This window comes from Tursiops truncatus, chromosome 4 (assembly GCF_011762595.2).
Source record: "Tursiops truncatus isolate mTurTru1 chromosome 4, mTurTru1.mat.Y, whole genome shotgun sequence".
NCBI lineage: Eukaryota > Metazoa > Chordata > Mammalia > Artiodactyla > Delphinidae > Tursiops > Tursiops truncatus.
The window spans coordinates 125,626,022-125,653,574 of record NC_047037.1 but is presented as its reverse complement, the minus strand read 5'-3'; the positions used below and the strand labels follow the sequence as shown (position 1 = coordinate 125,653,574).

At 38.9% G+C, this 27,553-nt stretch overlaps 1 protein-coding gene across 6 annotated transcripts in view; it reads left to right on the top strand.

The window, feature by feature from the left end:
* The window catches only part of APP (amyloid beta precursor protein), a 276,610-nt gene that overhangs the window by 38,333 nt on the left and 210,724 nt on the right, over positions 1-27,553 (top strand). For all 6 annotated transcript variants that reach the window (XM_033855992.2, XM_033855991.2, XM_033855990.2 and 3 more), the window contains exon 2: positions 17,253-17,420. In XM_033855992.2, the coding sequence (XP_033711883.1) occupies positions 17,253-17,420 (168 nt within the window). The remainder of the gene's footprint in view (positions 1-17,252; positions 17,421-27,553) is intronic.

The following is a 27,553-nucleotide window of genomic DNA, read 5'->3' as shown; positions in this document are numbered from 1 at the left end:
ACCCCATGGGGATGAACTCAAATCTTCTAGCCTGATGCCTGTTGCTGTTAGCTGGGAAGGCATTGCAAACTCATACCCTGCCCATGTGCTCTCATCCTGAAATTGACACTTCTCAGCATCTTCTCCACCTCCACTTCCATCTTCTGTCCTCACCACTGGGGCTCTACTTCTTATGCTTAAACTCATGCTGTGGTCTTGACTAGGCCCATCTCCCTTTTCCCTACACCCCAGGGCCAATTCTCCATTATGCATAGTAGACACAGTGCCTTGGGTGAAAATGTTTCAATGTTAATTTCTTTTAAAATCAGAATAGAAATAGCTATAATAATGAATATATACTAATGAATCCAGCCTGAATTACACTCATCTTTATACCATCACAGCCCCAAAGTGTAACTTTTAATGATTTTTGTTAGAGATGAAGGGGGCCCAGTAAAGGTATCAGGAGTCACATATCCCCCTCGTACTTGTATGTGGCAGTTGCTCCCTGTGGCTTTGGATATTTCTTACAAATTCAAGGTTGTTCACACCCAACACTGTCCTACCTTTCACATCTCCTCTCCCCACACTCATCCTATGTAGGTTTTCTGCTCCCTTCTTTGGTTCTGCCTATTCTACGCAAACTCCATTCTCCTCCTTCTCCAAATCAAACCAGTCAATGCTTTATCATATCAGCGACTTTTATGAGCAAGTGGGGCCTCCTCGTTTTCATCTCCACCATTGTATGTCCATTGAAATCAGGGGTGTTTGGGTCACCCCTCCATCCCCAGCCTTGAACGTGTTTGGTTCCAGGGAAATGTTTATCTTAATATATGGCATCAAGTCAGAACTTTCCTCAAACTTAACCTAGGAACCCAACAACTCTGGGACCTTGTCTATTTGAAGTGGGAAGGGCAAGTGTTTGATAATCAAAAGCATATGCTATTTGGCCTAGCTGTTCAACAAATAGTTTCTGTCTCTTCCCTGTAGTATTTTCAGGTGTATTTTTTTTCACACGAACCTTCCCTTTAGGTGTTGAGTTACACTGAAATCTCTGAGAATCAGTTCAGTGCCGCTGAGGGCTTTAGCTGCAGGACTTTTTAAAATGGTTGATTGGATGCTTTATTAAAGGAGTCTGGCTGCTCACACAATTCGTGAAATTCTTGGAGTTTAGTGAGGTAATCTGATGTTTTTAATTTTTAATTTATCTTATTTTATTATTATTTTTATTTTTGGTTGCGTTGGGTGTTCGTTGCTGCTCCTGGGCTTTTCTCTGGTTGCGGCGAGCAGGGGCTACTCTTCGTTGCGGTGCACGGGCTTCTCATTGCGGTGGCTTCTCTTGTTGTGGAGCACGGGCTCTAGGCGCACGGGCTTCAGTAGTTGTGGCTCGCAGGCTCTAGAGCGCAGGCTCAGTAGTTGTGGCACATGGGCTTAGTTGCTCCGCGGCATGTGGGATCTTCCCGGATCAGGGCTCGAACCCGTGTCCCCTGCATTGGCAGGCGGATTCTTAATCACTGAACCACCAGGGAAGCCCTCTGATTTTTTTTTTTTTTTTAAACCTGCCTGAATTCCAAACTGATGCTTTTCTCAGGAATGTGTTCTCAAAGAGTCAGGAAATTAACTCTGAAGCTTTGGAGCCACCTTGCTTTTTGTGCCCTCTTGTTTTTTGTTCTTGTTTTTCTAAGAGGAGCCTGAGGGTCTCCAACAAGTTGAGCTGTAGCTGGCATTTGGGAGTTGGTAAAGGCAGGGGGGTGTGGGTGCTGCAGTTTTCCCTTCTCCACAAGAGGAAATCACTCTCCTGGTGCCACAAAAAAAGAAAATCTCACAAGTATCTAAGTGGAATTATTGTTCCACGCCTTCGTCAATAATTACATTTTCTACATTCGACTCTATTATTGTTTTTATTTTCATGCCAGGCATTCCTTAATGCTTTCCATAAATATTTATTGAGTGCCTGTATGTGGGAGAGAGAGAGACAGCGGGGGGGGGGGGGGGAGGGCAAGTAGTAAAGAGCAAGGCAGATCTCACGTAGACAGTGAAGTAATCCTCATCTTGTTTGAATTTATGTAAAAAAAAAAAAAGAAAAAAAAGGACTAGGCTGCTTGTTGTTCCACCTACTTGAAGCGTTTAGACATTATCTTTACTCTAACAGAGAAAACTCAGGTGAATACTTACAGGTAGTACCATCAACTGCATCCTCATAGGAGCAGCACCTCACAATATTATCATTGCTTGCTTTCCGATTGCCTCCAGTGTAGATCATATCTGGGCCCCCAAACAGCCCTCTGGGTTCTGTCCTCACTTAGAGATAAAGAAATTAAGACTCAGATGTTGTGTCACTGCAACTGATGTTAGAAGTAAGACTCCAATGTTTCTGGCTCCTGGCCTTCTATTGTTTCTGCAGCATTTTTTTTATGTAGCTGAGAAAATAGAAATCAAGTCTTCACCTCTACCTTTCTTCTGAATTATTTTCTCCTCGTGTTGTAGTTCCTAATAGTCTTTATTCTGATAGAAAAGGCAATTTGAATAAATCTTATTGTGAGTCTTAGGGCTTTAGAAATGGAAAGCTTCTTTGAGAAGTGCCTTGGTGCCTTACTTAAGAAGGATAATCTATCCGTGCTTATCAAGCAAACAGCCTGAAACTTGAACCTTGAGCGTTCTTTAATGTTATAACCCGGGAGGAAGAGAAATAATCTTGGTTTACCCTACAAGTGATAAGTTAACAGAAAACACTTGGAACAATGAGCAGGAATGCTGTTTGAAAGTTATCGTAGATTTTTCACATAAACTTAACCTTCTCTCTGATTTCTATTGTGTTTGCAAAGCAGTTTTCTCCTATACCAAAAAGTCCCAGTAGCAAAAACACGGAAAAGGTAGATAAGTAAATATTACGCAACTTTGAAAGGACATAAAGGATAGAATGTAAATATCCTTTCTGCTTATCAGAAATAAGATAATGTTCTCTTCCTGAAATCATTCAATCAGTATTCTAAAAACGAAAGTTAAAGGTCTAAGACCAGGAATTCTTTGATGCACCTTACAGATATTTGAACTCTTAGCCCATATAATGCATTTATTTATACCGTCTTGTTCCAGCAGGGTGTAGGTGGCTTCCTCCTCTCTAAACATAAATTGTGAAAGTGTGTGCATATGTGCGTATGTTTGAAGACGTGAGAAGAGAAGTAAATGGTAAATATCTGAATCCCTCTGTCTCAGTTAGCTTTCACGAATAAATTGTTTTATTTCCTCTTCATTGTCTTCCTGCTCACCTGATCGCCTCCAGTGTGACTTGCTTTAAGGACTTTTCAGGGTACCGATGAACTTATTTGCATAGCAGAAATAGAGACACAGATGTAGAAAACAAACGTATGGATACCAAGGGGGGAATTGGGGGTTGAATTGGGAGATTGGAATTGACATATATACACTACTATGTATAAAATAGAAAACTAATGAGAACCTGCTGTATAGCACAGGGAACTCTACTCAATGCTCTGCGGTGACCTAAATGGGAAGGAAATCTAAAAAAGAGGGGATATATAACTGATTCAGTTTGCTGTACAGCAGAAACTAACACAGCGTTGTAAAGCAACTATACTCCAATAAAAATCTAAATAAATAAATTTTTAAAAATTGAAAAGAAGACTTTTCAGAAACCTTTTCATGAAAGCTGTTGATTATCATTCTTCCACTTAGGATCTTCCTCACGCTGTTAATTGAAAACCATGTACTGATGTCAAGGACTTGTTGGTACCATCTTATAAAACACAAGACCTTGTTTGTGTTGGGCCCATGCTAAAACCTACAAGTACCTTAAATTTGGCATATAACAGCATGCTAGCCATCTCTCAACTGCTCCGCCCCAGGCTAGTAGGAAATCTGTCGGAAATGACTTCCTAGAGGGTTTAACGGGGCTCTGAGGTTCATGTGAGCACCCCTCATCCCCCGAGAGCTGCTCTTGAGATTTTAATATACATTGAAGGACAGCATTATATCTTAATTTACCTGGATAATGAGCATCTTTGTAGGGGTCTTCAACCTTAGGAGTAATTTCATGGCATTTTAGTATTAGAAATTATAAAGATATTAAGGGATATGGATAGTCCGGAATGTACTGGGTCCAGATATGGTTACTGCCTGCCTCATTGAAGCCTAAGACCAGGAATTCCATTAGCCACCTCTCCTCATTTTAGTCTCTCCACCTATGTCGGTTTCACAGTGGCCTGAAGCCTGAAACATAGTTGAGGCCGTAAAGGAAAATAGGGGTGAATTTTTGGGCTGACAGAGTAAAGAAGTATGCTGTTTTTTCCCCTTGTCCAAGTAGTATGGGTAACTCTAAGTTAAGGATGTATGAGTTTGGCCCTACCGTACATGTTCTAATTAAATGATGATCTGGCTCCATTTATAAATCCACTTCTTCTGGAAGCTTGTTTTCCATTTATTTTCCTCCTGCCACTTGTTCAAACACTGTTGTCTTCTCCTCTCCATCCCATGATCCCTTGGGGCTCTATTTCTTCTATGCTATATACATCACGAATGGGTCAATATTGTAGTGAGTAAGTGAAAGAAATAAAGAGAAGATAAAAAGAACTAAAAAACTTTAATATTTGCACTTATTTGTACCTTAAGCATAAGCTTTATGCTTTAGAAAATCCATTGTAGTGCTATAGATAAAGTGCTGTTGATAAAGTAAAGGTCCATTTGAGAGCTGTGGCATTAGATTGTGAAGAATATGATACTGCATAAAAGATAAAGGCTAGGTGCACCTGCCAGGTGATGAGTGAGGTACTGCAATTATGTCAACATCCAATATCTCATATTAAGAAGTGGGGGAGGGGGCACTTCCCTGGTGGTCCAGTGGTTAAAACTCCGTGCTCCCAATGAAAGGGGCCCAGATTTGATCCCTGGTCAGGGAACTAGATCCCATATGCATGCGGCAACTAAGAGTTGCATGCCACAACTAAGGAGCCCATGAGCCACAACTAAGAGTCCATATGCCTCAACTAAAAGATTCTGCATACTGCAACTAAGACCCGGAGCAGCCAAATAAATAAATATTACAAAAAAAAAGAAGTAAGGAGAATCACCCCAGGAATAGTCCTAACAATTTAGCTTGCAAATTATGTGGTGATAGTATATTCCAAGGCAATAAAATAAATTATATCTAGAGCTCATAACTATTCCACTTACTTGGCTGTGTCTAAGCACTAAGCTCAGGTGACATTGAGACTTTAACTTTGGGACTTGTTTGGTGCCACCTGGGTGAAATCTGGTATGATCTCAATGTGAGGTATCAAATGACAGAAGTACTCGACCCCACATTCCAGAACTACATGTGTCCCCATTTCTCACCACACCCTCTTCTCTGCACACACATCTACCTCTCATAGAGAGCTGGGCCCGGACTATGTGTGGCAAGAACCCACTGCTTGTGTTCCATGGATTTCAACAAGCGCATACTGGTTGGTGGAGTGTGATCTTAGTGGCTTGAGTATTTGGTGATGAAATTTGCATGTCCTTTGCTGGAGGAAGTGTAATTAGAATAAGATGTATTCACACAGCCACATGTAAAATGTGAACAGGAGCGTGGTCTATTTAGTAGCATTGCACTGTTTTTATTAAAGTATTTCCTTTTAAAAACATATTGAGTGACAGATATACAGAACAAACTAGTGGTTCCCATTGGGGGAGAGCAAAGGGGGGAGGGGCAATCTAGGGGGTAGGGGACTAAGAGATACAAACTATTATGTATAAAATAATCTACAAGGACATATTGTACAACATGGGGAATATAGCCAGTATTTTACAATAACTATAAATGGAGTATAACCTTTAAAAATTGTGAATCGCTGTATTGTACACCTGCAATTTATATAATATTGTATAATACAGCAACTATACTTCAATTTAAAAAAACAGAGTGAAAACAAAATACATTTAATTTTTTAAAACCGACGTACTTAAGCGAATTGTTTATCACTTACAGAGGTATAGAGAAAAAGAAAGAAAAATTAAGAAGCCCACAAAATCAATCAAATTTAAAGAGAGCAGTCGATTGCCGTCTTCTTAAAAGCTTCAGTGCATGTGTTTGGAGCACCATCTTATTTCCCCCCAACTCAGACCTTCGTTTCCAGTTCTAGGAAGTAAAACCAAGAGAGTATGGCTCACCATGCCCTAGCTGAGCCATTTTCTTATCTGATCCCTACCTCATTGAATACATGAAATAGCAAATATTTGTTAGATTTCTGAATATCAATGTGCTGGTTTGTGCTAGTTGAACTAATTGAAGTCCGTACTTTCCAATAAAAAAGGCTGAGAGGAAGTGATAAATGTGCAATGAGATTAATGAAAGACAAATGGGTAATATGTTGACATAAATGTAATTTATTGTTGTGTTGTAAATTTTGTGCTGCCTTATGTCTGACAGTCCAGAAGAAATATAATGCAAGCCCCATATATCATTAAAATGTTTCTAAGAGCCTCATTTTAAAATGTAAAAAGAAAATTAGTTGTAATAATATATTTTATTTAACCCAATTATCATTTCAGCTTATAAAATTATTAATGAGGTATTTTATAATGTATCTTTCACACTAAGTCATCAAAATCTCAACTGGAGATTTTTCATTGGAAAAATTTGATAGAGTGTATAAAATTTACGGTCAGAAAGTAGATTTGCTTACCCAAGTTGTTATCAACGTGCTTTAAAGTTTTTCATTAATAGGATTGAGTAATCGTTTTTTTAATTTAAATTTACATTAATTACAGTGAACTCAAGCGAACAATTCAGTTCCTCAGTTGAACTAGCTAGTGCTAACCCTCGTTGGACAGTACAAGTTCAGGGTGCACGGCAGTATAGTCAGCCCTGGGTATCCAGGTTTGGCCTCCAAGGAATGCGTGCTGTGTACCACTTCGTTTTGCTTAAGGTACTTGAGCATCTGGGGATTTTGGTAGGGAGGCACGGAGGGCGGGGGCTGGGAGGGAGGACCTGGAGCAAATCCCCTCCGGGTACTGAGGGACTGTATAACCTTTTTTTTGAGAACCAAGTAATAAGACCCATAGCCTAACAATAGAAAAAGTAGAAAAGCAGATTTTCTGGGAGACCAGTGCCTCAATAAGCTGGGTGGGGATGACATCCAGGTTCTGAGAGGAGAACCCAGCTGTGAGGGTTTCACACAAAATATGATTTGAGCACAAGATCCTACTGCTTAAAAACGTTTGGAAACTGTTAACCTCATCTACGTCCCAACCCAGTTGAGCAGGTGACCCCTTCTGAAACCCTGATGGCTGGTTATCCATCCATTTAAGTGCCTCCTTGATGAGGCTTTTCCTTCCCAACAACTGTTCGTCACTGGTTTCCTGTTTATAGCTTCTTCCTTGTGAATTTCCTTCTAATGTCTTCTTCCCCCCTTATTCTTTCCTATGTTCCTTAGAGTCTTCCGATAAAATTGTGTTTGCCTCCAAGGTAACGTTTCTTTAATTTTTTAACGTTTATCTAAAAATGTGAGTACATCATTCTAGATGTGATTTAACACAGCAAGATTTCCCATGATATTTAGGGCCCTGTATTTGTAAAGCATGAGACTGCATTAGCTTTTTTTTTTTCTTTTCTTTTCTTTTCATCTCTTAAAACCTTTGGAACTTTTTCTTATGAAACAGCTACACAGCTATGCCTTTCCTGTCCTGTACTACTTCAAAGAATTATTTCAAGCAAAATATAGGATCTTGTGTACACTTTAAAAATTCAACTTGAATTTTTACCTTCTGAAATAATCTTGAGCCCTGATTCTATCACTTAGTACTTTACTTATTCCTGGCAAATACGTGCCTGTATTAGTTTCTCTTGCTATAAATAATGCTGCAAAGCCACAACCCACCCCAAAATTTAGTGGCTTAAAATAATAATCATTTTTATAGCTTACAGGCCTATGGGTCAGCTGATCTTGGCTAAGCTTGGCCAAATTTGATAGAAAACAGTAAAACTTAAGAAACTGAATATGTATAAATTGTCTCATATCTAAAGTGGAGAGGAGTAATGGAATTTGATTTTTCTGTGTTGCATTATGTGCTGAATAATAGCTTATCTGCCCTAGCTGTCAGAACTAATGGAAATCATACTGGAAAATAGTTCAGTTGTTACCATCAAACTTCTTTACAGAGAATGACATTCAAACCAGCATCCCTGAGGACCCCAATTTCCACATCCTTCAGCTTGTTAGCAATATGACTTAAGTGCAGTAACTCTACAGTGAGATTTTTAGCAAAGCACCGTCATTTGAAATTTGCTCTAATTGCTCTCTCCCTGTAAACTCTGTGTGTGTATGTGTTTATTACTATTAACACCACCACTACATATTACACAGGTGGCCGTATATAGTAGGTATATATACAGGGATATGCATATATAGGTATATGTTCATTGTTGAGAAATTAGAGATCAAATAAGGTAAGCCTTGAAGAACATGCGTTCACAATTTGGAATGTTGGAGATTCTGGACCCCTACTTTGGTAATTCAATTTGCTGTTTCTGATTTAAGGAAAGAACTAATTTAGGAGAAAGTTTTTTGTTTTCATTTCTGGGGAGGTTTCTTAAAGAGGAAGCTACCAAATGTAACTAGATGTTAACATCTAGGGATTTAAATTTAAGACGTGCAGATTAAACACTTTTTAAACTGGATTTGCTTCCCCTTTACTTGGTCTAAAACTAATTTTTTAAGAACCAGTAACAAAGAACTGCAAAATACTACTGTCATCAGGGGAAAAAGTTATTTGAAAATAATATTCAAGAATTGAAAATAAAAAAGCTTGAGAAGGAGTAGCAGGAATGCCACCTGGCTTAGTATGAAAAAAAGTAAGCATGGGTTTTGGAGTAAACAGCCTTGATTAGACTCTTCAGCAGGTTTTGAGCCTCTCTGATTCTCTAAGTAGATGTGGAAGTGAATTATCTAGGTTCTTCTGAGTCAAAGGAGATAATGAAGGGAAAGGCCTAAGTAGATGCTTCAGTCTTTGCCCTTAACTCTTTTCCGATCTCCATGTTCACATGATCAAGCCTGATGAGATATAACAATATTGAGAGAGTCAAAATAATATAAAGATCATGATACTGTATGTTTTTGTATGTGAAACATGCCAGTAAAACTACAAGACAGAATTAAAGAGATAAACATCAAAATGATGTTGAAAAGAATTTGACTGTTACCAATGTCAGAGCACAGTAAACACAATTATACATGGTCTAGTATATATATGATGTATATGTGTATATGCATGCAGTTAGAATATAGAACATTTACTGTTTAGGACTAAATGGACATTGATTGGATCGAAAATGATAGGCAAAGAGTTTGTCATACATGAGGCTCTGTTTTTTTTTAATTCCAGTATTATATCTGTTCTAGGCAGTGGGCATCACTCTTTCTTGGGCCTACCTAAATTCATGCTTTCGACATTGGTAATTAATTCCACGATTGTTGAATAACAAAGGTTTCTATTGGGAGAACTGATTTTCTACTGTGCACCAGCAGCAAGAATTTATTTACAGGCCTCTGTTATGAATTGGAAGAAATTTGGGGTCAACTTTAGAATATCTATCCTTTAAGCAGAAAAATAGCTTCATACTGTCAAATGGCAAAACTAAAACAATTTAATAATGAGTTTGTTGTCCTTTATTCAAAGGAAGACAATCCATGGATTGGGGGAATACAGTGCCTCATAAGCAGTAGATCACTGTTCTAATGGGATTTGGGACAAGAGCGCGTTTATAGAGCTTTAGAAGGGTCAACACTGAAACGGCATGATTGTCTAGGAGGTCGGGAAGGGAATTTCCTTATAAGGCTAGCAGGTCCTATTTTTAGGGTAAATCAAGCTAGCTTAAGCTGAGTTGGAGGATTGTGATTGGTTTGTTAGGATTTCTTGACAGGTGTTTACCTTGTGTGCAGGCTGGTATAGGTTTAGATTTGTGATGTGGACCACACCACTGGGATGGCCTTCATTTTGGGGGTCCCAGTATAAGAATTAGCTTTATCAATATTAACAGAGGCCATGGATCCATCAAGGAGCTCTAACTTGTCATTTGAAGCCAGGTCAACAGTGTCCCCAAAAGAATGTCAAATTTCAAGGAGTGAAATATGTGGATTAATTCTCTGAAAGGAATGTTTACTCTCTTCACTCACTTTTTTTTTTTCTTCAATTTATTTATTTACTTTTGGCTGTGTTGGATCTTCGTTGCGGTGCACGGGCTTCTCATTGCGGTGGCTTCTCTTTGTTGCGGAGCACAGGCTCTAGGCACGCGGGCGTTAGTAGTTGTGGCATGCGGGCTCAGTAGTTGTGGCTCATGGGCTCTATAGCACAGGCTCAGTAGTTGTAGCACATCGGCCTAGTTGCTCCACAGCATGTGGGATCTTCCCGGACCAGGGCTCGAACCTGTGACCCCTGCATTGACAGGTGGATTCTTAACCACTGCGCCACCAGGAAATTCCCATCTTTTGTCATGCACTTTTGTGGCACATCATTTTTAGCCTGAAACTCAAGCTCTGAAATAACTGTGCAGCACCTAATGGATGTGAGGAACATGGCCGCCTCTCCACACAGGGAAATTGAAGCTGTGTACAGTTTCGGTAATCACATTTCAGTTTTCTGTATGCTTTGATTAGCTCCTGCATTCTTTCTCACCACAAATACGTGCACACACGCACAGGGGCAAAACCTTGGAAAATTACAATTTTCCATTTTAATTTGAGAGTTAGCCTGGTCGCATCAACAAAACCTTGATGATGTAGGTCCAACACCCAGCTCTGCCTCTTCATAACTCTGTGGCCTTGGACAAATCCTTCAGAGCCTTTTCCTTCTGCTTAGAGTTGGGATGGATGATTTTACAGATCCTTTCAGTTCTGTGATTCTGATTTTAATTTCAGTTCTCCTCTGTTAGAGATAAAATGGGCAATTTCAGATGTTCTGGTTCTGCTTAAGTTTTGTTTTGTTTTGTTTTTTGGCATTCAAAGGAAAGCCCTACAGATAGTCTTTTCCTTTTGAGAATGAAAATTTGTTTATGTTAAGGATTAAGTGAGGTACTTTATTTGGCCTTGAAAGGGGTTCATACTCAAATCTTCTTGATTGTGATTCTACAGAATAATTACATTGAAAATGGAATATTGGAATGTTTTCAAAGCATTTTCGTGGGGTATAATTATATTATGCCCAGGCTAAGGGGAAATTATTTATGTGAGGAAACCAGAGCTGGAATAGAAATAGCATTGCTGTGTGCTTTTTAAAAGATACTCACTATACGAGAATCTGACCCTGAGGAAACTGTGAACTGATTAAATAGTACCAAATAAGTGACTATATGAGGCCAGCTATTCAGACTAGGGAGAAGTTTGTTTAAACGCAGAAACAAGATGGTTTTCATTAGCCACAAACCTTAAAGTTACATAAATCCACGGATGCACTGAGCTATGGATCCGTGCCTTCTCCTTGCCAAGCAAGACTTTTCAGCCAGTGAAACAGAGAGTTCCTTGTTCCCTTTCCCTTTTAGTTGGGACTGTGTGGGGAGGAATGTTGCCAAGCCAGCTCTATAAGGAATTTTGATCTCCTTGATGATAATAAAGAGAAACTTTTTGGGGAAAGGGAACACCCAGTTTGAAAGACAGCAGGAGAACTTGTTTGAGAAGCTGCTTTTGCGCTTGTAAATTGCATTGATTCTAGGTGTAGGTTCGGGGTCACCTCTGCAGATTGGCCCAGATTAGGTATATATGTATATTTGTTTATTTTAATTTCCCCTTAAGCTTTTGGAAAGCCGTTTTCTAGCTAACTTGCTTTTGGAAAGTCCATTTTCACTTGAGTAGCTTGTCTATATAGTATGAGCCTAAAATATTCTTCTGGCCGCAAATGGTTGTTTTTAAAAGATTGACAGCATTTTTAGGTGTAGTGTTTGAGTCTCTGTAGTTCAGAGCATTCTGTAAATAGCCTGTTGTTTTTGAGGCAGTGTGTGCTTGTGCCATTGTTTCAGCCAGTTATTCTGCCCGTTGTCACTGAGCACTGTTTTCCCATGGGAAAGCATCTCTGGTCTTATGATGTCAGTGCAAAGTCATTCAGGTTACAAGAATTATCTTCATCTTCAGTCTCTCAGAAATGCAGGGACCATGAATGGCCATTTATAGCAGGGTGCCAATCTTTTAGGTGTTGTCTTGGATTTCTGCCAAGTAACCTTAAGTTACCTTAGATAATGTTAAGATGAAAACAACATTAAAATGTAATAGTTACTTAAGTGGTTATATTTCCCATCCACTAAAGCTTTTGTATTTCTTTTTATTAAGAGAAATGTTTTTCTTAAAGTTAGGAATCATTATCTTTAGGATAACTTTGACAGGGTATGCATTTTCACTGGCTATAAATAACTTACTCTAGGACTGAAAGATTTAAGTTTTAAGAGCATCCATTTTAACATGTCCTGAATAGGACCTTGTGTATGATGTATTAGGCCACTTTTTGAGGCTTCATTCAGAAAAAAGGGATTTGAGTAAACCTGTTGGGCCCTTGGAAGGCTAAGTATTATCTTCCATGTGACCACCTTGGCTGGTGATGGTTTCCTTCTGGATGAATGCCAGGGAGTGGGCTGCTCCTAGCAGCTCGGCTTTGTTTCTTAAATGGGTTATTTGATTCCAGTAAGGATCCTGGGTTGTTTGTCTTGTTTTAATTAACTGAGCCAGGGATATGTTTCTTAAAACCTGAAATTCTTTGCAGGTGGGCTTCATTAAGAATAGAAAAGCTTCTGGTTCAATCTGTTATCTCCCAGCGCCTTACTCTGATCTGGTGTTGGCTCGGGAAAGAATTTTTGCCCAAGAAACATGTCTTTGTGATTGAAGTATTTATTTGTGAAGGGCCTCTTGTAATGTCAAATGTAACAGATATATACGTACAGCCAGTTTTATAATTTCTAGCATAATAAGTTACCCTAAGTATTGAGGAATCAAAGTTTGAACTATTACACAGCTCCATTCTAAGAAAACGGGTCATGTTAATGATCATACTTATTTTTTTAAGTTAATATTAAATCTCGTCTGGTAGAAAATCCAAAAGGAACTGAAGCATCTGTTTTCTTGTCTTAGCCCCCATTGTCAAAAGGAAGAGATCATAAGGCAATTAAAGATGTTTTCCAGTAATTTGATAGGGCCATAATCAATTCATTTGAAGGGAATGGGAGAAAGATTACCACCATTTGGTAGTTGGAACATACAAACATGCAAACAGATGGCATCAAAATAACTGTAAAGTCAAGAAGACAGAAGGATAACAAAGTGAAGAATGGAAGAAATAGAAAGATGTTAAGAAGTCAAGCTAGGAAACAATCGAAAAACAGTTGATGTGTTTGTCAGGTAGGGTGACCAGTTGTCTCAGCTTGCTGGGGAGTCTACCAGTTTTAGCACTAAAAGTCTCACATCCTGGAAACCCCTCAGATCCAAGCAAACTGATCGGTTATCTTATTGTCAGGATAAGGACTTGCCTGACTTACTGCTTTGTCCCCAAAACTATTGGGCCAACCCAATACATCAGTGCCTAGCATGTGTTACATACTCAAACTTACTGAATGAAGAAATGTTAGCTGCTGTAGTTTATTCCTGTTGCTGTTGTTATATTGGAGTTGCCTCTCAGCAGCTAGGAGGTGAAAGCGTTCAAACACCAAGACTTCTTAAAGTAGGTAAAAGAGAAGCAATGGCCTAATCTTTAGGAATGTCTTATGCTGTGGAATTGAAGGATTTTGAGTTAGTAATGGGATAATCAGGAAAATAAAGAGAGCCAGGGTAGTTGATTGCGACAGAAGCCAAGAGAAAAGACTTCCAAGGAAGAATTCATGTATGGCAAAGAAAATGAAAAGTGACAGGTATTGAAGAAAAAGGCTTTCCTTTCTCAGGAGGTTGTATGTAACCTTTGAGAAAATTGTTCAGATGGTAGGAATGTAAACCAAACTGCAAGGGTCCTGAGAAGCAGGTACGAAGGTGGTATCAGTGAGTGTTTAAATCACCACCTGCTAGAATTTGTTGGAAGTGATGGGAAGATGACGGTTCCTCTAGAGCAGAGGCAGGCAAACTATGGCCCACTGGCCACATCTGGCCTACCGCCTGTTTTGTAAAGAAAATTTTATTGTAAAGTAGCCACACTCATTTCACATATTGTCTGAGACTGCTTTTGCATAGCAGCAACAGAGTTGATTAGTTACAAGAGACTGCAGGGTTCACAAAACCTAAAATATTTACTCTCTGGCCTTTTACATAGAAAATGTGCTGACACCCTCCTCTAGGGGATAACAGAATGGAATGAGGTAATTTTTGTCTATTTGCTTTCTTTCAGTAGAGGAGATCAGAGCCTATTTGTGGATGTATTATGGAACTGGAGAAAAGGAGGAACTTATTGGGTATCTACTGCTGTGTAATAGGTTACCTCAAACCCAATGGTTTAAAACAACAAACATTTACTATCTCAGTTTCTGTGGGTTGGGAATTTGGGAGTGTCTCTCTTGAGGTTTCAGTCATGTCAGCCAGGGCTGCCATCAGATGAAGGCTGATGAGGCTGTAGGATGTTTCCCAGCTCACTTACATTGCTGTTGACAGGAGACCTTGGTTCCTCATCACGTGGGCCTCTCCACAGGACTGCTTGAGTGTCTGTACAACATGGCAACTGACCTCCTCCACAGCAAGTGATCCCAGAGAGCAAGGAAGAAACCCTAGTGCCCTTAATGACCATGCCTTGGAAAACACATATTTTTGCCCTATTTTATTTGTTGCTACAGACAAACCTTGATACATTATGGGATGGCCGTGACGAGAGCATGAATCCAGGGAGTAGGGACCATTAGGGGTCATCTTGGAAGCTGGCTACCATGGGGGAGAGAAATTGGTACTTCATTGTTCCTTGAGGGGAGGATATGGAATGAAGGGCCTTTGCATAGACAAGGAGATAGTAACTATGGAACACACTGTGGAGAGTCAGAGGTACAGAGAAATGTTAAGATGGTGGAGGTAGAATTTATTCAGCAAAATAAATACCAACAGTGGTAAAGGGTCATTAGTCTCTCTGTTCAGTTAGGGGTAAGGCCCCAAGATTCTAAGACTGGAAATCTTTGGGACAGGAATGAATTTGAGCAGAATAAAGTGCAATGGGGAATGCAATGGTGATTTCATTATTAGATTTTAAATTCCTTGATAATGGAATTTAAAACATGGGCAAAGCCCATATTTTATAAACAAGTACATTAATAAATTTTATATATTTATCTATATATTATAAATGTATTTTATGTCCTTCATTGCATCTGAGATAGGGCCTTATCTATAGGTATCTGATCATTATTTGACTTTTTCTCAATGTTATTATCTTACTACTTACTTCAGTAAAATGGACAACATTTATATTCTGATTTTGAGGATCAAAGCATTGAATTTTCTCTTATTCCCTCAGGAAAACTGTGAAACTTCCGTTTATGGAACATTCTGCTTAGGCTGCTTCTTTGCATCTCTTGGAGAATGAGCCTCTCAGTTTCTGGCTTGGAAATTGCAGGTGGTGGGCAAGGCCGCAAACTGGGGAGTTGAGGGGTCCTAGCTATTCTGCTGACGATCCGATACTGTGGCCTCAGCTGCTGTTGGTTACATCTGGCAGCAGAGAGGTAGAATTTTACTAAACATGCCATATAAAGTAGAACTAGAAATGCAGAAAATGTTACCTGAAACATGGTTTTAGAGATTGTGCCAGGAGCTTTTGCACTCAGGTCTATGATAGGTCTCAGCTAGGTTCAGTACAAGATTATCTTTTTTAAAGGACAAAAATCCTCTTATGGATTTATGGACAAAATATATATGATGATGACTAGAACGGACAGATGTTTGATCTATTTTTACATTTCTGTGGGGGGAAGTGTCAGGAAGCTATTTCTTTAACTGAAATCTCTTGGTGTAATTTTAGTGTTGTTTTTTTTTCCCTCCTGTGAACAATTTTTAGAAATGATACAAGTTATTATAGAATCACCCAGTTCTCTGCTGCATGAATGGCTTCTGTTGGAAGTTAACTCTTCTTAGCATGGATCTCACACATTTCCTCCGAAGCTGGATTTAACAAGGGAGGGATTACTTTGCCACCGTGTCTTTTGATACCTTGGTTTCTCATAACACTTGCACTCCTGTGGATTTATTTTTCATCTTTTGCTGATTTTTTTTTCTTTTTGAGCTATTAAGTGAGGTAGTATGGATATTTCAGAATTTCCATTTTCCCTTTTAAAAATATTTATATGGGGAATTCCCTGGTGGTCCAGTGGTTAGGACTCAGCTCTTTCACTGCCTAGGGCCCGGGTTCAGTCCCTGGTCGGGGAACTAAGATCTCGCAAGCTGTGCCGTGTGGCCAAAAAAATGTATATATTTATATGAATGTAATACTGGTGGGCAGAAGGGTTTGGAAATACAAAACGGCACCCATTTCAAAGTTATTTTGGCAAAATGGTGTGTGGCCTGCAGTGGTCATAGCTAAGACCTGTTGAGAGCTTGCTACACAGTAGGTGCTCTGCTGGGCCCTGGGTGAGACTTGTCACCTCTTTGCAGCATAGCTGAGGAGATGAGACACCAGCAACCTTACTGTACTCTTCAGAGCTGACAGAGTGATAACCAGAGAATGTTCTGGAGAAAACCGATGGAATGGCCAACATATTCATTCATGTTTGTGCTTGGTAAATTCTACAGTAATTTTTTAGTCTGAAAAGTTATGAAGTTGTCACTTGCTAATTAGTAAAGCGCCACTGATACCATGCCCTCAGCTCTGGGAGGTGACATACAGCCTTACCCACAGAGCTGGTCACCATGCAGGGACTTGGCATTGTTCTTTGTGTGAGTCACTTGGAGGTTATTATGAGAATATGGTTTCCTCCAGAGTGATTCTATTTATCTCAGAAAAACATCTGATTTTATTGTCAGGACCTTGCAGTAAGCAAAATGGATAAACTTGTCAATGAAATCTGCCATGGGGGAAATGTATAAGCTTTTCAATGAATAAATTCTTCTCAATACTGCTAATTTCTTCATTTCAATGTTAAAAAACTAACACTGTATTATATGTGGTTGGAGATGTCTGTAGCATACATAATGCTTAACCCAAAGGAATTCATAATTGAGAATTAGGAGGAATAGAACCATTTTTGGCATTGCTCCAGGCCACGTTTCTCTTTACAGCCCTTCCCCCCAGCCTCCACCCCAGAGCTATGGATTTTTGTAACTAACCAAAACTTATTTTTTCAGGTGCCCACTGATGGCAATGCTGGCCTGCTTGCAGAACCGCAAGTCGCCATGTTCTGTGGCAAACTGAACATGCACATGAACGTGCAGAATGGCAAGTGGGAGTCAGATCCATCGGGGACCAAAACCTGCATTGGCACCAAGGAGGGCATCCTACAGTACTGCCAAGAAGTAAGTCTCCGCTGGTGGCCAGCGGTTCATGTTGGGTCACCTGCACGTTTTTTTAATTTAATTTCTTTTATGTTTGTATTTTATCTCTTGCAGTGAATGTCTTGGTTCCTAATGATTCACCATACCATTAATGTATTTACTTGCTTTACCCTACAGTATGCATAAATATTTTAAAAATTATGTCATATAATAACCATCAATAAACCAACTGAAATATAATCTTGTATGTCAGATATACTTTAATTTTTTTTAAAAAAAGAGAAAAAACCCAACTGAGTAAAGTTTAAGATACCTTGGCTCTTCCTTTTATCTTTAGAGTATATCCCACTGTGGCTAATGCAAAGTATTGTGTTTAACAGTGACTAGGAATTGGGACATTGGGGTTGGCATATACACACTACTGTATAGGGTAACTAATAAGGACCTACTGTATAGCACAGGGAACTCTACTCAGTACTCCGTAATGACCTGTATGGGAAAATAATCTAAAAAAGAGTGGATATATGTATATGTATAACTGATTCACCCTGCTGTACAGCAGAAAGTAACAGAACATTGTAAATCAACTATACTCCAATAAAATATTAAAAAAATAAAATTAAAGTGACTAGAATTAATTTTCTCTATGTTACCAATTTGATATATTTTAGTTCATTTATTTGTTTATATTTAATTTTAGTTTTTCTCTCCTTATTTTTACGACTTGAAAACCTAAAACATTTACATTGTTAAAATATTGAAATAAGAAGTTGCACTCCGAAATCTCACTTGCCATCCATCCTCTGTTAAAAAATATTTTCATCGTTCTTGATTTATCCTTCTTGAAAAAGAGAGAATTTATATTTTTCCTTCTTCTGCTTATACAAAAGGTAGCTTACAATAAGCACTGTTCTGTATTTTGCTTTTTTAATATAACTTTTAGATCCTGGAAATCACCCCCTTGCCATTTGTAGAGATCTTCAGCCTTTCTGTAATTTCTCCTAGTTTTCTTGCTATTATTGTATAGGGTTTTTTTAAAAATTAATTCAGTTTAAAATAACTGGAGTCCAAGGCATTTTGTCCCACATTTCTAGACAGTTATATATTCCTACAATATGTGGCTTTTTGTGTTTTAAGAACATTTAAAGGAATTAAGTCTTACACCTCTTGGCAAAGCAAAATTTCTTACCCTACATAAACAATGGATAACCTGGCAACATTTCCTTTGTTGTAATCTTTTATGTACAAGAAAATTTTCTTCAGCCCTGTTGGATCCAAAATGAGTTTTTAATGAAATATATATCTGTGTGTGTGTGTGTGTGTGTGTGTATATATATATATATATATATTTTTTTTTTTAACATATACATATATGCCCACATGTATTTTTTTTTATTGGTAGCACTATAAGAAAAGACAATCTAAATTCTAACTCGGGTGTTTTGAGAAGCAAAGAAGCATTTGCATTATCACATTATATTGCATATCAAGTAACTTTTGTCTTGAAGGAGTATGAACTATGATGTGAAAAGATAATTCTTCATGTTTAAGTAGAAATCACTAATATTGGCATCCTCTATATTATTTTAAAAAACATTTATTATATAGGGACTGATAATAAATTCACTTTTGCCTGGATATGACATTTCTAAAATATACATTTTTGGAAATAATATTCACATTGTATTGAAGAGTTCCTCTAGTACAGTTTTGTAGATGAGTTATGAGTTGGTAAATTGGAACTCTGTGCATGCATGCTTTTAGGTTTTTGATACCATTTTACTTATCTAGATACACATGCAGATTATGCATTCTGAATGTTAAATAAATTTTTTTAAAGGCTACAACTCAAATTTCCTTAATGACGTTGACCACATAATTTTCTGTTGAATGGCTATTTTGATGTATATATCGTAGTTAGCATCTAAGTTTTTCTTCAGTGTCAGTCATGAATAATCAGATGTTTTTACATTTGTATGATGACTCTATAAAAATTACTCTTCATGAACCTGAGAACAACCCTATTCCCACTCCACTTAGAGATCCCACTAATGCCTGGGTAACTTCGCTTCCCGTTTTAGTCTGTTGTTTGTCCCAGGGATAAGCCACAGAGTGGTTCTTCGTAGTCCCAGCCTTTGCCAGATTGTTGGTGACCGTGGGGTGGAGGTAGGGGGAGGAAAGTGAGCCCTTTGGTTGTTTCTCCTTTGTCTTGAAATTCTGGTTATATCTGCCTATCTCAGTTTACCACCCACTGAGGTCTTGTACAATGATACACAACAGGCCAGAGTCTTAAGATGGATTAGACAAACATTAGGCTAGAGAAGTTAAGAAAGGGCCAGACCATCAGGCCTTGTGGACCCTTTTAATGAATTTGATCTCTATTCTGTAACACCAGGATGTGTCATGGAAGGTGTTTATTATTTTAAAAGAAAGAGAATGACTGTACATTAGCATTTCCAAAAGTCACCCTCTAATAAGAATGTACTGTATAGCACAGGGAACTCTACTCAGTACTCTGTAATGACCTATATGGGAATAGAATCTAAAGATTGATTCTATAGGATCAATCTATAGATTGATCCTATAGAATCACATATTTGATGTATATGTATGTATCCAAAGATACATGTACATATATCCACTCTAAAGAGTGGATATATGTATATGTATAACTGATTAGCTATGCTGTACAGCAGAAACTAACACACCATTGTAAATCAACTATATTCCAATAAGAATTAATTTTAAATTAAAAATAAATAAACTTATCAATCACCATTTTATTGTGAATCATCATGAAGGGCTGAGTCAGAAGGCTGGTCAATATGAGCACTCTGACCCTGAAAAAAATAAACAAAAACAAAAGCCACCCTCTTGCTTTGTCACTCTGACCTCATATCTAGTTTCTCAGTTCCCTGGGACCCAACTGGAGCCTCTACTCCAGAGCTGTCCAGGGCAGTAGCCACTAGCGGCGCATGGCTGTCGAGTGCCTGCAGTGTGGCTATAATGTGTGCTATAAGTATAAGATATCAACAAATACCATATTTCAAAGATTTACCTGAAGAAAGAGTATAAAATAATCACATCAGTAATTTCATATTGATTGCATATTGGAATGATAATACTTTGTATATACTGTTGTAAACATCATCTATATGTTACTAAATTGTGAATATGTATGTTATTAAAATGAATTTCAACTGTGTCTTTTTACTTTTCAGTGTAGCTACTGTGGAATTTAACATTACACTGGCATTATGTTTCCATTATATTATATTTCCACTGAACACTGTTGCTGTCCTGCCCCGCCCCATTCCACCAGTGACTCTAGGCTGTAAGGGTCTTAGATCCCATGATCTAGCAAGTGGGAGAGGGAAGCGGAAGTGAAGAGTCCCTCCAGGCCTTCACCCAGAATTTTACTGGTGCTTGGGAGTTAGAGAGGCTTATTTGGGGCCTTTTAAATACGTCTTTCATTAGAAATATTTTAGTGCAAGATGATTATATGAATACTTTTCTAGAGTCCAGTGGTTCTCTCTTCCTCCTTCAGACTTATATCTCTGGGTGCTAAGGATGCAATGATGAGTAAGATACAGGACATGTTCTTAGAGGGAGATCGCAGGGCTGAGAAAGGCTTATAAAATAATTTTAGCAACTTAAAAACTGATGATGATGATGTTGGCACATGGCGATAATGTTGATAATGCTAGTACCAACTAAATTTTATTGAGCATTAACAAGGTACTGAGCTACCTTGCCAAGTGTTTGCTCTCATTTTACCGTCATGATGCCTCTGGGAAAGAATCCTGGGAAAGAAACTTGGTGATTTGCAACATTTAAGGGGAACAAAGAAACCTAGGATCAGAACTAGGTGGTATTATGTGCTGGAAGTCGAGCCAGGTTAATATCTAAATGAGGGAAATGATGAGAGTGCAAGGGTGATGCAGACCAGAAGTGACTGAAGTATAATTTTTGACAAGGCAACTCATGACTGCCTTGCAAAATGAATGCGTATCAAAACTTATACTCAATTCATTAATTGATGAGGTAACCTGTAAGATGTTAACCAGTTTGACTTGAAGAGATTTAAATCCTTTTTCAACAAACTTCATTCACATGGCTGTGAACAGGAATTACCTGATCTGCATTGCATAAGACAGAAAACATTTGCATTGCTATCAGGTATCTACAGTATCTACTCCTACAGGGTTGTAAAGTAGCCTATAGAGAGTCAACCAGAAGAACATACCCTGTTTAATCAGGTCATCTTTTCCCCTACCACCCCAGGCTCTGGAAGACAACACCTGCATTTCACTGCTAGAACACCCAGTACATAATCTCTTTTGCCCCTTTCTGAATAATGGACATTTTTAATAATAAAACAGTCTCCTAATTTGGCAAATAAAAGTTCATTATTGATCTTTAAGATAGCAATTTCAAGGGAATAGCATGGGAAGAGCCAAATTACAGTAGGTTCCAGGAAGAATAACATGTATGGGTGTTGATGCCATCTGTGGTCTCTCTGAGGAAAGTCCAAGAGGCAAAGAGCCTGTGGGCAATTCATGGAAAAGGGAAAGGCTTTGTTTTTTGTTGGGCTTTGTTTTTAAAGAGAAGAAACTTTAGCTGAGGGAAGCTTACACTAAACTGTAGGAAGGGTAGATCCATCATAAGAAAACTAGTGACTGGCTGAGTCTTAGAAAAGAGAATAAAAGATGGGGAAATAGGGTGGGTTAATTAGGCAGTTTATGTCGTCAGGTGATTGAAATCTACTCGTACATGGAGAATATTTTCTCCCATTGATGGAGAGGATCTTGGGGTAGGTATAGCTTACAGAATTTTAAAAAAGGCAACCAGTAACTCGGTCCTCAGATATCGAAACTGAGACTCAGTGCTGCCTGGAATTTCTCTGTTGGGGTCTCTTGTTTTCCGCTTATCCTTTCTCCTTTATGTTCACCTCATTTTCTCCTGCAAAGATGGCTTCCTTTAGGAGGCCAGGGAAGATGGCAACTCTGGGAGTTTGTTGTTCCAGTTTGGATTTCCAACCGCATTCTGCCAGTGTGCATTCTAATTCCCAGATAGGGTTCTCGTTGGTCCTGCTTTCAGTCACCCATCTATCTTTGGACTAGTCACGATATCCACAAGGACTCAGTATGTACTGGGACTGGCCCACCTTGGTCATGAGGGTGTATGGCTTGTTTGGCATCCCAACCAGAGCCAACTGGTGTGGGGAGAGGAGCTCTTGCCAGAAAAAAGGTTGAAGAGTGGCATGGGGGCAAAATAGAATAATGACCAAAGCCCAACACAATGGGCTTAGAAACACACAGTGCCTTTTAAAAGTTTTATAGGTTGGAGAGTAGGTAGCTGAGGGAATTCACATCATGACTTTAACCAGCTTTGGGGAAGGTATTGGGGGGTGAGTGCTGGAGAGGTGTTCACTCAGAACGTTTAAACAGTGTTCAACTTTTTCTATTGAATGGTGCATCCTAAACTATCTAGAACATTGCTTATTGATATTTTAGGGTCTTTCTGCCACTTTCCACTTTGTAGGTAGTCTAAAATTTTTCTTTTTTTTTTTTTTTTTTTTTTTTTAACATCTTTATTGGGGTATAATTGCTTTACAATGGTGTGTTAGTTTCTGCTTTATAACAAAGTGAATCAGTCATACATAAACATATGTTCCCATATGTCTTCCCTGTTGCGTCTCCCTCCCTCCCACCCTCCCCATCCCACCCCTCCAGGCTGTCACAAAGCACCGAGCCAATATCCCTGTGCCATGCGGCTGCTTCCCACTAGCTATCCACCTTACTGCGTTTTAAAATTTTTCTTTTATAATTAGAAATAATAGTTTCATTTGTAGGATTGAATTTTTGTGTGTGTTATTGGAAAATGTTTATTTTCCTTTATTTTCTTTTAGCTCCATATTTTAATTTTAGACAGTTAATTGACTCCCTGCTAAGAAAGCCAAAGAAAATAATGTTTGTAATTTTTCCAACTCCCCTTCTCACAGATTTTGTAAGCTATATTATTTTTATATTTTTGAAGTTTAATATTATGGTCTGTTCTATGGTCATAATTCTCACAGTCGTAGGTTCTGTCTTTAACTGGATTCAGTGTTTACAGCAAATCCTTTCACCAAAGCATCTCTATTCCCATAATGTTTATTTTGATTCCTCTACTTTTTTGGGTGCCTGTCATCTTACTTAGTTATTTCCAGAAGTTGTTCTTATTGAACAATAGTTTAGTTATGTATAGAATTCCAGGTTGACAAGTATGTTTGTTCAGCACCATGAAGATGCTTATCCACTATATTCTGTCATCATTGTGCAAATTCCCTTTTTTTTAAATGTACAAAACCCATTACTGTCACCATTTACAGTGCTATTCATTTACTGATTACTTTCTCTCAGTAGTGATGAATCATTTTTTTCTTTATGTTCTCAGTCCCTCTTGTGACCAAAACACAGATGTTTTAGAGACAGCTGGCTGAGTCAGAGAGGCAGCTGTGAGCAGTCTGTGGTCCTAGGACAGAATGAAACCAACTGAACTCATGATCGTGACCTCTTTTTGACCTTTTGCTAACCAATTTAACTCACTTGTATAGCTGCACATCATATCTGTTGGTGCTTAGCTTAATATGATGTGTCAAATATTTTTTTTTGATAGTGAATTATCTAGTCCATATCTTTCATAGTTTCATGTTCCTCTCAGTTTGTATTCCCTGCTGTTGGTTGTTTTGTTGTTATTATTAATGTTGGCATTTTTGCCTCCTGATTTCTTTGGTCCTATTGTTGGTCAAGGGCAAGATTAGGGAGAAAAAAGTAAAAATCGAGTCTTTTACCTTTGCTCTTATAAAGCCCTTATAAAGTTTGATTGGGAAGATAGTTTGAAACTTAGGTTTGTGTAATCAGCGTTTTATCTCATAGCATACACATTCTTGGTACCCATAAATTCCCTCCTGTTCCCCAATCATAATAATTATGTTTTTGCCCAGTCATCATTCAAATACTTGCATATTTGAAATATAAAAATTTTCTTTACATTTTTTTATTAGCACAGTCAGCACTATTCTTTCATTTTTTTTTTCATCAAATGTGTATTGAGGACTGCTATAGACTTATGTTTGTGTCTTTCCCAAAATTCATATGGTGAAGCTTTAAGGTCCAATGGGATGGTATTTGGAGATGGAGCCTTTGGTAGGTAATCAAGTTTAGATGAGGTCATGACGATGGGAGCTTTGTGATGGGATTAGTGCCCTTATAAGAAAAGACACCAGAGAGCTTGCACAGTTTGCTTTCTCTGACTGTTCACACAAAAAGATAATGTGAGAACCTAGAGAGAAGGTGGCAATCTGCAAGCCAGGAAGAGAACCTTCACCAGAACCCAACCATGCTGGTACCCTTATCTTAGACTTCCAGCCTCCAGAACTGTGAGAAAATAAATTCCTGTTATTTAAGCCACCTGGTCTACGGTAATTTGTTATGGCAGCCTGAGCTAAGACTAGGACTTACTTTCGCTCCTTTGGGCAAAAGGATTTTAGGCCTAAAGTGTCACTGAGAATTACTGTTTCTAGAGATCATGCTTTACAAAGCATTTTATGCAACACTCGGCTCTGACTCAGAGCATGTGGTTTGTCATTTAGTAACTGCTTGTGGACGGCCTGTTGTTGGCACAGAGATTGGAACTGAATAGGGCAGATGTTCTGCCCTACTCTCTACACTGAAAGAACCTCTCCTGAAATGGCCTTGTGGTCTCCTCCTGCAGAGACTGTTTCTTTCCATTGATAGAATCCTAAAGAAACTTTTAAGCAAGAGTTAGGGGTTGCTGGCCCTCAGTCCAAATTTGCCCTCAGTTTATTTTTACCCATTTGAGATGTAGGTGCCATGATAATGCTCAATAGTAGAGTGATAAACATATAGCAGGGCCTTAAATATTCAGTTAAATGTACTAAATGGTCACTAAGTACACTTCCTGAAAACAGGAAGCAACCCTAGATGGTTCTTTATGTGACCCTGTGTTAATATGTTCTACTGTTGACTGTTGAATTATGTTTTCTAGCAGTTACAACCTCCCCTTCAATCTTGGTTGGACATGAGACTTGTTTTAACCAGTAGAATAGAGTGGTAGTGGTGCTGGTTTAGTTCTGGGTCTAAGCCTTAATTCGGCCTAGAAGTGTCTCCTTTTGCACTCTGGGAAGGCAGCCATGTGGAGACGCCCAAGTAGAAGAGAATGGAGGCCCTCATTCAATAACCCTACCTGAGCTCCCAGGCAGCTGCCAGCACCAGCCACGTATGCAAGGCCAGGATGGACTTTGCAGGCTTCCTTGCAGTACTCTAGCTGACGACACCATGTGAAGGATCACTCAGTCAACTCACAGAATTGTGAGGAATTCTAAATTATTATGTGGTGGCTAACCTCCAAGATGGCTCCCAACAGTGCTTCCCTCCCTCCTCGTATTCGCATCCACACGTAGTCCTTAGTCTCCTCCCGCAGTGTGCAGGAGGATATTACAGAAATGACGTGTACGACATTTGAGGCTGGATCATAAAGAGCACGTGGCTTCTACCTTACATACTTTTGCTATGGTGGAAGCCAGCCGCCATGTCATGAGGACACTCAAGCAGCACTGTAGGGATGTGCATGTGCTGAGGACCTCGGTGCTTCTGCCAGCAGCCAGCACTCGCTTGCCAGGCAATGAATGAACCACTTGGAAGTGGATCCTATAACCTAGTCAAGCCTTCATTTGACCTCAGCCCCAGTTGACATCTTGACTGCACCCTTGTAAGAGACGGGATCACTCAGCTCAGTCTCTTCCAGACTCCTCAGGCCCAGAAACTGTGTGAGATAAGAAATGCTTACTGTTTGAAGCTATTAAGTTTTGGGATAGTTTGTGTGCAGTAATAGATGACAACAGATGTTCCCTTGACGATTATTGTCCTCTGTGGTCCTTTGGTAGAAAAAAGTTCCTTTCCTTCATTCTATACTAGATATAGAAAGTGCTGCCATCGCAGAAACAATTTGAAAATAGCTATGTAAATTATTCATCATTTAACAGCCTAAGGTGGCCACTTGCCTTAATGAACTGTTACATTACCCAGGTATTGGCCTAAGGAACCTAGAAGTCTTATAAGTAGATCAAAACTAGGATAATATTCCCCTTGAAACATACATTATAAAGCCTAGGAAGAAAAATTAGAATTTTTAGATTTTGTTGTCCTCTTTCTTTTGAATGAAATGAGGTTTCATTTCAAAAGAAAGAAAAACAACACTGTTTTATTTAAACCAAAGGCTTTAGGTTGAGAGAAGAAAATATTGGAAGTATACTTCAGTTCTTCATCTGAAGAGTTTTATTCTGTCCCAAATTTATTTCAGGCAAATTGAGCAGATATTTCCTGATTCAAGATGAGATTTCGTGTCAGGTGTTGCTGAGTGGCCAGACAACATTGTTGGCTCATAGGAGCTTCTAAACACACAATTAGATAAATTGAGAAAAGAATTTAGGAAATTGAAAATGTAGAATGGGGCTGTAAAGTAGAGGATCTTGATTGTAAATCTGGGTTTTGAGATCTAATTCTTGAGATGAGTAAGGGCTATGGGATTGTTTTTAGCAGGAGTGTTTTCTGGTCAAGACACTTTTGGAAAAATTAGCCTATATCTAAGGGTGATTTGGATTGGGGAGAGAAGGGAATTCCAATCTCAAGATGCTAGTGTGAAAGGGATAGGAAAGATCATCATGCCCATCCTTGTTGTATAGATGAGCACATATGAGATACCCCAAGATGCTGTTATAAGGGAGCCCTTAGGGCAAGCGCAGTGAAGGCAAAGCATGGGCTTCCCTACCAAACCTTCATTCAGATGCAGCCTTTGCTCTTTGACACCTGAGCAGTCCAGGAAAGCTGTTTAACCAGTCTTAGACCACGTCCTCCTTTTATGAGGAGCACACAGGAGTGTATTGTAAAAGTTAAATATGGTCAATTCAACGAGAAATTGTGTAAGTCCCAGTACTGTTCTTCCTCCTCTTTTAAGGAGAGAACTTAAAACCCAGGCTCTTCAACCCTCTGCATCCCTAACATGCAGAACACATCCTGGGAGGCAGGGGCTTAGAGCAGGTGTCCACGGCTCTGCTAACTTACACTGGGAGCAGGTCTCTGGAAGGAGCT